The sequence below is a fragment of the Mustelus asterias genome, chromosome 18, assembly GCF_964213995.1.
Source record: "Mustelus asterias chromosome 18, sMusAst1.hap1.1, whole genome shotgun sequence".
Taxonomy (NCBI): Eukaryota; Metazoa; Chordata; class Chondrichthyes; order Carcharhiniformes; family Triakidae; genus Mustelus; species Mustelus asterias.
The window spans coordinates 15,073,342-15,086,951 of record NC_135818.1 but is presented as its reverse complement, the minus strand read 5'-3'; the positions used below and the strand labels follow the sequence as shown (position 1 = coordinate 15,086,951).

The following is a 13,610-nucleotide window of genomic DNA, read 5'->3' as shown; positions in this document are numbered from 1 at the left end:
GAATCAAAGCTTTTTGATTAAGCAGCTATGAAGGAATTGTGATTTCTCTCCGTGCCTGGTTAGTAACTGAGAGGTGATGGTGTTCCGCAGGTACAAGCATACGAATTAGGAGCAGGAGTAGGCCATTCATCCCCTCGTGTCTGCTTTTGTCATTTAATCAGATCATGGTTGACCTGATTGTGGTTTCAACTCCACTTCTTTGTCTACCCCCTATCCCCTTTGACTCCTCTGCCAGTTTGGACTCTGTCTAACTTAAAAATATTCAATCAACCAGCCTTTACTGTTTGCTAGGGTGGAGAATTCCATCGACCAATGACCCATTGAAAGAAAATAATTCTCCCTCACCTCTGTCTTAAGCGGGAGACCCGAGTTCTTGTCTGTTCCACAAGGGGAAACATCACCCTGTCAAGTCCTCTCAGGATTTTGTATTTTTCAATAAGATCGCCTCACCAGGGTGGCACGGTGGTACAGTGGCTAGCACTGCTGCCTCACAGCTCCAGGGATCTGGGTTCAATTCCCGGCTTGGGTCACTGTCTGTGTGGAGTTTACACGTTCTCCCCTTGTTTACATGGGTTTCCTCCGGGTGCTCTGGTTTCCTCCCACAGGTCAAAGATGTGCAGGTTAGGTTGATTGACCATGTTAAATTGTCCCTTAGTGTCCCAGGACGTTAGGGGGATTAGCAGGGTAAGTATGTGGGGTTTCAGAGATAGGGCCTGGGTGGGATTGATGTCGGTGCAGATTTGATGGGCCGAATGGTCTCCTTCTGCACTGTCGGATTCTATGATAAAAGGAGGCCACTCAGCCCATTCAGTGGCCAAGGGTCAGATGCAATGTTGTGCTAGTCACTTCTACTGTAAGCAACAGCATTTTTGCAACTATGAAATAGCACTCGGTGCATAAGGTGCCAAACTTCTCTGAGGCAACGAGCCACAAATCCACTTCATCAGGAGGGCATCCTGGATGCGTCACACATCTTGCTTGGATCATCTGCCACTCCCATCATTCATAATTTCAAGCACTTTTCTATTCATTCACGGGATGTGGGTGTCGCTGGCCGGGCCAGCATTTATAACCCATCCCTAATTGCCCTGGACCAGAGGATACTTTCCTTTAAGAGTGGAGTCACGTGTGCAGCAGATCAGGTAAGGACGGCAGATTTGCTTCCCTAAAGGACATTAGCGAACCAGATATTTCTTTTACGATGGCCCACGGTGGTTCATGGTCATCAGTAGACTTTCACATCCAGATTTTTATTGAATTAAAATGTCACCATCTGCCACGGTGGGATTCGAACCCACATTACCCTGGGTCTCTGGATTATTAGTCCAGTGACTGTGCCACCACTTAGAGGGGTGTGGTCGCCTATCAGGTGAAGCTGATGAACCCCTCACTTAGTTTAGCTTATCAGCTCATAGACTCGCAAATCCTTCTTTTTCATGTGTTTATCCAGTTCCATTTTGCGAATTATTCTTTCACCAACTTTTCCGACAGTGCATTCTAGACCATTACTAACTGTGTTGATTCATGAGATGCCCCCTCATCTCTGCCCTGGTCCGATTATATTTTAAATTCAGGGCACCCTATTACTGATGTCTACGGAAACAATTTCTTCCTGCTTGCTCTATCGAGGCCTTTCATAATTTGATGCCTTTATTATAAATCTTCTCTTTAACCTTCCCTCCCACTCGGAGATCAATCGTACCTCCTCTAGTCTCACCACGTAACTTAAATCCATCTTCCCTGATACAATTCAGATAAATCTCTTTCACACCCTCTCCAAGGGCGTTCGGCACCTTCTTAAAGTGTATTGTCGAGAATGGAACACAGTACTCCAGCCAAGGCCTCACCAAGAATCTAAATGTTCGGCATCTCTTCCGTGATTTTGTTCCCTTTGCCGTTACTTACACAAATCTCCTCTTCCTGACGACAGACTGGACTGCGTCGCAGAGTGACCCCTCCTACAGTCGCCAGCCACGTTGCACAGACATTCAAGGCTCGCAGCATTGCAGCTGTGAGTCAGGCTTCCGGCTCAGTGGAAAGGATGTTCGACAGTGTCGAGGTAAGGTGACGTCTATTGCGTTATATATTTAAAAGAATTGCAGGTTGCTTTAAGAGCTGATCACGTGATTTGAAGGTGATGTCGTCACCATGTTGCCACCGGCTGCTGTTTCACTTTCAGTTTTGTATTCTGTGCAATGCAGAGAGCATCTCTCTCAATAAAACCTGTTGTGTGTTAGTTTGAACCTACATGTGAAAACCAGATCTTTTTTTGACATAGTTAGGACATTACATATTGTAATTGTAGCTGAGGTTCTTCACTCAGCCCAGTTCACAATGTGAGAGTGGTTCTTTGTGTGAATTTCAAATGGCTCACCATCACCCAGTTCACCTTGGACTAGTCACCAACTGAATTTACATAGCACCTTCTATGTGGTAAATCATAGGGCGGCACGGTGGCACAGCTTTGCCACCTCACAGTGCCAGGGACCTGGATTCAATTCCGACTTTGGGTCACTGTCTGTGTGGAGTTTGCAAATTCTCCCCACGTCCACATGGGTTTCCTCCGGGTGCTCTGGTTTCCTCCCACTGTCCAAAGATGTGTAGGTTACGTGGATTGCCGTGCTAAATTGCCCGTTAGGCCCTGATTTTACCAGCATCGATTTTACCGAAATCAGGGTGGGCGAGGTTTGCAGAATGGCATTCTCCATTGGCCTCAAGCGGGCGTGCTGGTAAAATCCCGGCACGAATGCCCAAAGATATGTGAATTATGTAAATTAGGAGGATTAGGGTAAATACATGGGTTACGGCGCTTGGGCCTGGATGGGATCTCTGTCAGAGAGTTGGCGCAGACTCGATGGGCCAAATGGCCTCCTTCTACACTGGAGAGATTCTATGATTCTATGAAAACAACCCATGTACGGAGGGGTTAGAATCGGTGAGCAAAATACTACTTCAGTGAGATAGGTTTTAAGGGGATGCAGAGAGGTTTAAGGGCGGGGGGACAATGGGTGGTTTTCAGAGCTGAAGACATGATTACCAATATCGGAGAGATGAAACTGAGGATGTGCAAGAGGCCACTGTTGGAGTGTTCACAGATCCTGAAGGAGATTGGGATGGAGGAAGTTACAGGTATTGGGAGAGGGGAGGACATAGAAGGATCTGAAAAGAAGGCTGAGAGTTCTTAAATCAAGGCATTACCAGATCGAATGTAGGTCAGTGAATACAAGAGGAGATGAGCGAGCGGCACTTGGTACCATTGTGCCTCCACTCTGAATGGTACCCCAGGCACATGGAGCCAAATGGCCGACTCCTGCTCCTATTTCTTAAGATCATTGGTTAGGTGCAGGCCATTGATCACTACTGAATTATATTAATATATTGCTTTAAGAGCTGATCACATGATTTGAAAGTGATGTCGTTAGGGTGTTGCCACCGGCTGCTGTTTCACTTTCAGTTTTGTATTCTGTGCGGTGCAGAAAGCATCTCTCTCAATGAAACCTGTTGTGTGTTAGTTTGAATCTGTCGAAGAGAATAAAAGAGGAGTCTTTGAGTCCATGTCAGGCTCTAGTAAAACGGTTTTCTTTCCACATGCATGGGGGAGAATCAGCCCGGATCCAGTGAAGCCAAACATAGAACATAGAACAATACAGCACAGAACAGGCCCTTCGGCCCACGGTGTTGTGCCGAGCTTTATCTGAAACCAAGATCAAGCTATTCCACTCCCTATCATCCTGGTGTGCTCCATGTGCCTATCCAATAACCACTTAAATGTTCCTAAAGTGTCTGACACCACTATCACTGCAGGCAGTCCATTCCACACCCCTACCACTCTCTGCGTAAAGAACCTACCTCGGATATCCTTCCTATATCTCCCACCATGAACCCTATAGTTATGCCCCCTTGTAATAGCTCCATCCACCCGAGGAAATAGTCTTTGAACGTTCACTCTATCTATCCCCTTCATCATTTTATAAACCTCTATTAAGTCTCCCCTCAGCCTCTTCCGCTCCAGAGAGAACAGCCCTAGCTCCCTCAACCTTTCCTCATAAGACCTACCCTCCAAACCAGGCAGCATCCTGGTAAATCTCCTCTGCACTCTTTCCAGCGCGTCCACATCCTTCTTATAGTGAGGTGACCAGAACTGCACACAATATTCCAAATGTGGTCTCACCAAGGTCCTGTACAGTTGCAGCATAACCCCACGGCTCTTAAACTCCAACCCCCTGTTAATAAAAGCTAACACACTATAGGCCTTCTTCACAGCTCTATCCACTTGAGTGGCAACCTTTAGAGATCTGTGGATATGGTCCCCAAGATCTCTCTGTTCCTCCACAGTCTTCAGAACCCTACCTTTGACCCTGTAATCCACATTTAAATTAGTCCTACCAAAATGAATCACCTCACATTTATCAGGGTTAAACTCCATTTGCCATTTTTCAGATCAGCTTTGCATCCTATCTATGGGATCTCTTTGCAGCCTACAACAGCCCTCCACCTCATCCACTACTCCACCAATCTTGGTGTCATCAGCAAATTTACTGATCCACCCTCCAGCCCCCTCCTCTAAGTCATTAATAAAAATCACAAAGAGCAGAGGACCAAGCACTGATCCCTGTGGCACTCCGCTAGCAACCTGCCTCCAATCCGAAAATTTTCCATCGACCACCACCCTCTGTCTTCGATCAGACAGCCAGTTACCTATCCAATCGGCCAACTTTCCCTCTATCCCACACCTCCTCACTTTCATCATAAGCCGACCATGGGGGACCTTATCAAACGCCTTACTAAAATCCATGTATATGACATCAACTGCCCTACCTTCATCAACACACATTTAGTTACCTAAAGTCCAGTCTGTATCTAGGCTGATTCTGCAGATACAAAGGCTGTACACATTACTCATACTGTTCTCTGGAGTCCAGAGTATTGTAATACAGGGTATCATTGATACAAATAGCTTGAATTGATTATAGTCGATCACATTAGGCGGGTCTATTGTCCTGACAACTTCATGTTAATTGGTGTGTCCGGCTATCCTTGTCTATCTGTTTTATGATACAAAAGCGATGTGTGTGATAAATAGGTTTCGATGGTGTGATAACCATCCCATCTCCCCAGTGTCTGGAAACAATGGCTTCTCTAGACTCTGGGGCCTTGTTAATCAGTATCGACCCTGCATTGTTCGCCAAGGCCTTGAAGTGATTTCACCTGTAAGGTAACTGTGTTGGCAGTCTGAGATGTTAATTGGGTGTGTCTACCCTTTCTTAGACATTCCTTTTCCTGCTGTTACATGCACATCCTGGATTTGCCCCAATATTGGATTTTGTCCTATTACAGAATCTATATCTGTTCAATATTTTTACTGACTTACTGTCCCTGGGTGTGTCTCGCTTTCAGATGTGGACGAATGTGAGCTGTTTCAAACAGGCCGCTTGGCCCGTCTTTGCGTACACTCCTGCGTGAACACGCCAGGTTCATATCAATGCGTGTGTCCCTCCGGATACAACCTACTGGAGGATTCACGGGCCTGTGAAGGTAAGAACGCCTGATGTTCCCATCCCACCACCTGCTGTTGTCCGGGTACCTCACTATTGCCCACCCATTATATTCGATGTAAGTCACTATTGCCTGTCTTATTCTAAATGTTAGCCATGATGTGGAGGTGGACTGCGGTGGGCACAGTAAGAAGTCTCACAACACCAGGTTAAAGTCTAACAGGTTAATTTCATCAGGTGATGAAGGAGCAGTGCTCCGAAAGCTCGTGATTCCAAATAAACCTGTTGGGCTTTAACCTGGTGTTGTGAGACTTCTTACTATCCTAAATGTGACTGTGTCAGCTATACATTATTGCCCATTTCATTACTGTCACTTTGCTCCTACAGATATAAATGAGTGTACAAGCAATCAACACAACTGTACCAGAGAGGAGATTTGTATTAATATACATGGCGGATTCCACTGTGTCTACCCAGAGTGTCCAAAGTCTCGCCTCAATGCTAGCTACGTAAAAACATCACAATTGTAAGTGCTGGTGCTTCGAAAGATCTCGATCGGACATAAGGGATTGGCAGTGGATTGCTACGTTTCAATGAGAAAAACCAGACAGCAGAAAATATTTAAGCACAGGGGCAGTGCAGTGAGGAGTCACTTAACTGATCTCCTCTATCTGAGATATAGGAAACAAGGAAAATGGACTTCCGGACCCAAACGTTAGCCTCTGAATGGATATATCATCGTTGAGGGTCTTAGCTCAGGTTGATTAGGATCATAGAATCCCTACAGTGCAGAAGGAGGCCATTCGGCCCATCGAGCCTGCACCGGCAGCAATCCCACCTAGACCCTATCCCCATAATCCTCACATATTTACCTTGCTAATCCCCCTGACACTAAGGGGCAATTTAGCATGGCCAATCCACCTAACCCGCACATCTTTGGATCGATAGGGACGACTGGAGGCAAGGCTTGTGATAAACTTTATCTTTCGTTAAACATTTTTCTCCCTATATCCAGGATCAGGTTTAGCACGAGGATTCATGCACAATCATCCCTCATCTAGCTCTACCTATCATATAGTCTTTTATCACTGATGCTGTGGACCTTATTTAACACTGACCCCTTATGCTACACACTCCCCCTCCATCACCCCCCCCCCTCTCCCCCACCCCCCACCCTGAAGTCTCTGACAATATTTGGTACATTATTTACATTACCCCACACTCCACCCGCCCCCTTCCCACCCCATGATGCTATTAAATACATTTACATTATCTCACATCTCCCCTCAAAGTCTCTGCCTTCATCCCTCGTTCAGCATCATTTAGCACAAGGACTTTAGGGGCGGCATAGTGGCACAGTGGTTAGCACTGCTGCCTCACAGCGCCGGGGACCTGGGTTCGATTCCCGGCTTGGGTGACTGTGTAGAATTTGCACACTCCCCCTGTGTCTGCATGGGTTTTCTCCGGGTGCTCCGGTTTCTTCCCACAGTCCAAAAGGCTTTCTGGTTAGGTGCATTGGCCGTGCTAAATTCTCCCTCCGTTTACCCGAAGAGGCGCCAGAGTGTGGCCACTCGGGGATTTTCGCAGTAACTTCATTGCAGCGTTAATGTAGGCTTTGTGACATTAACAAATAAATAATATCCCGAAGCCTCACCATGTCTATCCAACTGAAACATTCTCGGCCTAATTCCTTTCTAGGTGTTTGAAAGTCCCTTACAGTACATGTGGAGGATGCTGTTCTAATCTCCCAAACTGCTTGCAGTCCAGCCCCTTGCTGTAGGCATAGAGAGTGCACACCTGAAATGTTATCACAGAATCATAGGATCATGGGCCGAATTGCCTACAGTGCAGAAGAAGGCAATTCGGCCCATCGAGTCTGCACTGACCACAATTCCACCCAGGCCATGGACCATAAGACATAGGAGCAGAATTAGGCCACTCGGCCCATCGAGTCTGCTCCACCATTCAATCATGGCTGATATTTTTCTCATCCCCATTCTCCTGCCTTTTCCCCATAACCCCTGATCCCCTTATTAATCAAGAACCTATCTATCTCTGTCTTAAAGACACTCAATGACCTGGCCTCCACAGCCTTCTGCGGCAAGGAGTTCCACAGATTCACCACCCTCTGGCTGAAGGAATTCCTCCTCATCTCTGTTTTAAAGGATTGTCCCTTTAGCCTGAGGTTGTGCCCTCTGGTTCTAGTTTTTCCTACTAGTGGAAACATCCTCTCCACGTCCACTCTATCCAGGCCTCGCAGTATCCTGTAAGTTTCAATAAGATTCCCCTCATCCTTCTAAACTCCAGCAAGTACAGACCCAGAGTCCTCAACCGTTCCTCATACGACAAGCTCTTCATTCTAGGGACCATTCTTGTGAACCTCCTCTGGACCCTTTCCAAGGCCAGCACATCCTTCCTTAGGTATGGGGCCCAAAACTGCTCACAATATCCAAATGGGGCCTGACCAGAGTCCTATTCTCAAAGCCCCACATATTTACCCTGCTAATCCCCCTGACACTATGGTTAACTTAGCATGGCCAATCAACCTAATCCGTACATCTTTAGACTTGTTCCTAACTCTTACAATTTTCCCTTTTCTTCACAGCAAGTGTGAGAGAAACCCGTGTCTGGTGGACAACAAGGTGTGCGCAAATGCGGCCTACTCCATTACCTTTCATTACCTCACCTTAACCTCCAACCTCCGAACCCCAAGAGCCCTGTTCCGGATGACGAGCAGCCGATTCACGGGCGATACCATGCGCTTCAGCATTGTAGGGGGCATCGGGCAGAACCATTTCACCATCCAGCGCTCCGACAGGCAGACGGGGGAGCTGGTGCTGGTGCACCCTATCCAAGGCCCTGCCACCTTGGAGGTTGAGATGGAGATGACGGAACTCTCTGGAAAGACGGTCCTGACCAAGCACATCTCCAAGGTCACCATCTTCGTTTCCCGATACAATTTCTAGACGACGTCCTTCTTCTGGTGTGACTCCTGCTTCTGTTTTTTTAAAAAAGAGAATCAAGATAAAGTGTGTATGTAACCAGTAGAGAATTAAAATGCTTTTTAAAAAGAGACGATTAGAATATCAAGCTACACAGCTGCGCACACACGTTAGTGCCTCGGAAGGAAGAGAGAAGCCCACTGAGGAAAAAGGCTGGAGATCTGTGGGGAGGGAGGGAGAGTCTGATGGTTGTATTAGTTCCGTGGTAGCAGATTCAGCTCTGTATTAGGGACCCTGCATATGCAAACATTTCTTCATTATTCACAAAGACCCCCCCCCCCCCCCGCCCCCCACCGCCACCTCACCTTGGGCGAGATCTTTCAGCCACGCACGCCCCAAGACCGGAAAATCCCACCTGAGGTTATCGGACCTAACGGCCAGTCTGAGGAGAGAAAACAAGAAGCAAAATTCAACTTAACTAATCTTTTTAAACAACTGTTCTAAAAATTTGGCGCTGTCTTATAGAAATGTCAATTCAGTTGACTTATCCTTTCCCTCACATTGAAAACACGGTCACATGTCAGTGTGGTAAGGACAGCCACTCCAGACTGAGCTTGGCCCTAAATTCCCTCGCTATCCCTCACCCCTGTGGGACTGGCCTCCCCGTCTGTCCTCCAAGACTAGTCCTGGTTCCACTCAGTGCCTCCCCGACCCTTCATACACCCTCCAAACCTCAGTCCCCTGGTTCCTACCCATCAGCCCTCATCAACCTGTTGCTAAAAGTAGCTCGGGCCTCCTGACCCACTCCACCCCACTTTGGCACCAGCTTCCCCCTGCAAACCTAGCCCTGGTGACCCACTCCTCTCTCCCCCCAGCGCTGCCTCTCTCCAATCATCCCCCCCACCCTACCAATCAAAATGTCCCTTGTTCTTTTTCCTCCGAGATTGTCACCCTGAACTTTACATTTTGCTAGTGCCACAGCTAAGTTATTATACAGGGAGCAGAGTAGGTGCAAAAGCATGTTGGGAGAGTTTTCCATTGCCTTTCTCTCAGTGTGTGTGTCCCCCCCCTCCACTTCCAATCAGTGCCGTTAAGAAGAACATGGCTTTTAGTGTCTGGAGGAGAAATGTGACGGAACTCGAACCATCAGTGTTTGTTAGTGTTATTTCATGAGCTTGGTTTAGGACTGTTTTGTGAATAATGCATTCTCACCAAGCGGTAAACATGTCTCTTACTCACTTGAGATAGGGCTGGGTGTTAAACCACCAGGTAACTCTAGCACTTGTGATATTACGTGAATAATGATTTCTTTGATGAAATACGTATTGGGATTTATTATACAAACACTTGTTAGCTTTTGGACATCTTTTTAATGTTCCCCCTTTCCTCCTCCATACTCAGTGTGTCACACAGTAATTATTTCACATGGATTCGGCCATTCAGTTTCTTTTGACAGTGAGTGATTTGAACTAACTGTTGTGCCAAATCTACATACCTGGAGGAACAGTTTTGAATTCTATCCAGCTGTCTGATTGTGCTGTTGAAGTAGTTCCATTTGAACTTGTGTGCATTAAGAAAGTTGCTCAGTACATTACCTTCATTATTCTGTAGTCCAATTGTTGGTGATATCTTTTTTCCAACTCTGTGCTGCTATCATCACACCTACCATCTCCCTTAATCTCTCTTAATAGCAACATTATTATTGTCATCTCATTCCATCATCATTGGCATCTCATTATCATATCATTACCATCATACCATCCCATTACCATCATCATCATCTCATTACCATTCCATATCATCATATTACCATCATACCATCCCATTACCATCATCATCATCTCATTACCATTCCATATCATTATCATATTACCATCATACCATCCCATTACCATCATTATCATCTCATTACCATTCCATCTCATTATCATATCATTACCATCATACCATCTCATTATCATTTCATTACAATTCCTTCTCATTATCATATCATTACCATCATTATCATCTCATTACCATTCCATCTCATATCATTATACCATTCCATTACCATCATTATCATCTCATTACCATTCATCTCATTATCATATCATTATCATCATACCATCTCATCACCATCATCTCATTGTCATCTCGTCACCATTCCATCATCATTATCATCTCATTACCATTCCATCTCATATCATTATCATACCATTCCATTACCATCATTATCATCTCATTACCATTCATCTCATTATCATATTATCATCATACCATCTCATCACCATCATCTCATTGTCATCTCGTCACCATTCCATCATCATTATCATCTCATTACCATTCCATCATCATTATCATCTCATTACCATTCCATCATCATTATCATCTCATTACCATCCATCAATATTACCATCTTATTATCATATCATTACTGTCCTATCTCAATATCATCTCATTACCATTCCATTTTCATTGTCATCTCATTATCATAATACCACTCCATCACCATCATCATTACCATCTCATTATCATATTATTATTATTCCATCATTATTGTCATCTCATTTTCTTTCCATGAAATGTGGGCGTCGCTGGCTGGGACAGCATTTATTGCCAATCCCCAAAGGCATTGAATAGCCAACCACATTGCTGTGGCTCTGGGGTCACATGTAGGCCAGACTGGGTAAGGATGGCAGATTTCCTTCCCTAAAGGACATTAGTGAACCAGATGGGTTTTTACAATGAGCGACAATGGTTTTATGGTCATCAGTCGACCTTTAATTCCAGATCTGCCATGGTGGGATTTGAACCCGGGTCCCCAGAGCACTACCCTGGATCTGTGGATTACTAGTCCGGTGACAATCTCATTATGCCACTACCTCATATCATTCCATCACCATTATTATACCATCCCATCACCATCGTTATCATTTCATTGTCATCTCATTACCATCCCATTATTATTATCATTACCATTCCAGAACCATCATTGCTATCGTATCATGAAGAATGCTGAGGCCAACAATGCTTCTCTTGCTTTGAAAATCAATTGATTTCTCAAAAGTCACGAAATGAAAATATGACACATGTGGGTGACGTGAATACTTTTCCTTTAGTCACTGCTATGTTAATGAGCTGGTGCAATGGAGTAGGACCTGGGGTTTTGTATGGCCAAGGAGTTTGACATGTTGCTGTGTCCGCTTGACACGTGATTTCCCCGTAACTGATCGAACCCCGCCAATCCGGTATGCGTCAGATTTAAATCATCTAACTATTCTATGTCATCATTATTATGTCAACAATTTTACTGTCAGCATCAATGCCGACATTGCACCATTTTCATCCAAATCACCTCTATCACTCACTCCATCTTCATCACCTCCATCTCATGGTTATGTTTATCTCATCACCTTTCTATCACCACTCCATCCCGTCTCATTCTTCATCCCGTCACCAACTTCATACCATCATTATCAACTAAGACTCATTGTCGCATCATTCATCTGGGGCGGCATAGTGGTTAGCACTGCTGCCTCACAGTGCCAGGGACCAAGGTTTTATTCCGGCCTCGGGTCACTGTTTTGAGTTTGCACGTTCTTCTGCGTGGGTTTCCTCCGGGTGCTCTCATTTCCTCCCACACTCCAAAGATGTGCGGGTTAGGTTGATTGGCCATGATAAATTGACCCTAGTGTTAGGGGATTAGCAGGGTAATTATGTGGGGTTACGGGAATAGGGCCTGGCTGGGATTGTGGTCGGTGCAGGCTCGGTGGCCTCCTTCACTGTAGGGATTTTATGATTCTATGATCTGTTCACCATCACAAAGCCCACCTCAGCATATCATTGCCTCCATCCTAACGTCTCCATTCCAACATCATCTCCATCTTCACCACATTCTGAAGCCCACCACCATTCGCTCACCACCTCCATCGCAACAGTTTAATTTCCATCTTATCATCTCCATCTCACCATTTATTCCATCAAAATTTCCACCCCTTCATTATCTGTCTCAAATCCCTCATGACCCAACTCATACCATCGGCGTTAGTTGACTGTTATCTTTATCTCAATTATGTATAACATTACCTTCATCATGTCTCCTCTCTGTATACATCCCGTCCTCCTTCATCGCCACCATCTCCATGATTAGGAAACAAAATAAGTCAAAGCACCTTCAGCTGTTTTCTACTTTGACCAGTGAGGGTTGACCTTCCTGAAAGGACACATAAGAACATAAGAACATAAGAAATAGGAGCAGGAGTAGGCCATCTGGCCCTTTGAGCCTGCCCCGCCATTCAACAAGATCATGGCTGATCTGAAGCGAATCAGTTCCACTTACCCGCCTGCTCCCCATATCCCCTAATTCCCTTATCGATCAGAAAACTATCTACCCGTGATTTAAACATATTCAACGAGGAAGCCTCCACCACTTCAATGGGCAGAGAATTCCAGAGATTCACTACCCTCTGAGAGAAGAAGTTCCCCCTCAATTCTGTTCTGAACCGGCCCCCCCTTATTTTGAGGCTGTGCCCTCTAGTTCTGGTTTCCCTTCTAAGTGGAAAGAATCTCTCCACCTCTACCCTATCCAGCCCCTTCATTATCTTATATGTCTCTATAAGATCACCCCTCATCCTTCTAAACTCCAACGAGTACAGACCCAATCTGTTTAATCTCTCCTCATAAGCTACACCCCTCATCTCCGGTATCAACCTGGTGAACCTTCTCTGCACTCCCTCCAAGGCCAATATATCCTTTCGCAAATAAGGGGACCAAAACTGCACACAGTACTCCAGTTGCGGCCTCACCAGTGCCTTGTACAGTTGCAGCAAGACCTCCCTGCTTTTATATTCCATCCCCCTCGCGATAAAGGCCAACATTCCATTCGCCTTCTTGATCACCTGCTGCACCTGCAGACTGAGTTTTTGCGATTCGTGCACACCCGTTGAGTTTATGTCATGCTGCAATATCACCATAAATATTCATGAAGTATTTGTCCCAATTTTCCTCTTAACTTCAGGTGCAACTCCTGAACAGTTCTTATTCCTGTGCTTCCGTTTATTTACAGCAAGGGACCAGAATAAGTTTCAGGATGGGTGACATGGTGCTTGGCACTGCCGCTTTCACAGCATCAGCGACCCGGGTTTGATTCCCAGCTTGGGTCACTGTCTATGTAGAGTTTGCACGTTCTCCCTGT

The 13,610-nt window shown here is 45.6% G+C and overlaps 1 protein-coding gene across 1 annotated transcript in view; it reads left to right on the top strand.

Moving 5' to 3' along the window:
- Positions 1 to 8,461, top strand: part of LOC144506970 (fibulin-7-like) — a 45,258-nt gene extending 36,797 nt beyond the window's left edge. Inside the window, exons 5-8 of the mRNA XM_078233442.1 lie at positions 1,931 to 2,059; positions 5,398 to 5,535; positions 5,883 to 6,021; positions 8,101 to 8,461. Of these exons, the coding sequence (XP_078089568.1) occupies positions 1,931 to 2,059; positions 5,398 to 5,535; positions 5,883 to 6,021; positions 8,101 to 8,461 (767 nt within the window). The remainder of the gene's footprint in view (positions 1 to 1,930; positions 2,060 to 5,397; positions 5,536 to 5,882; positions 6,022 to 8,100) is intronic.
- Positions 8,462 to 13,610: the final 5,149 nt, after the last annotated feature.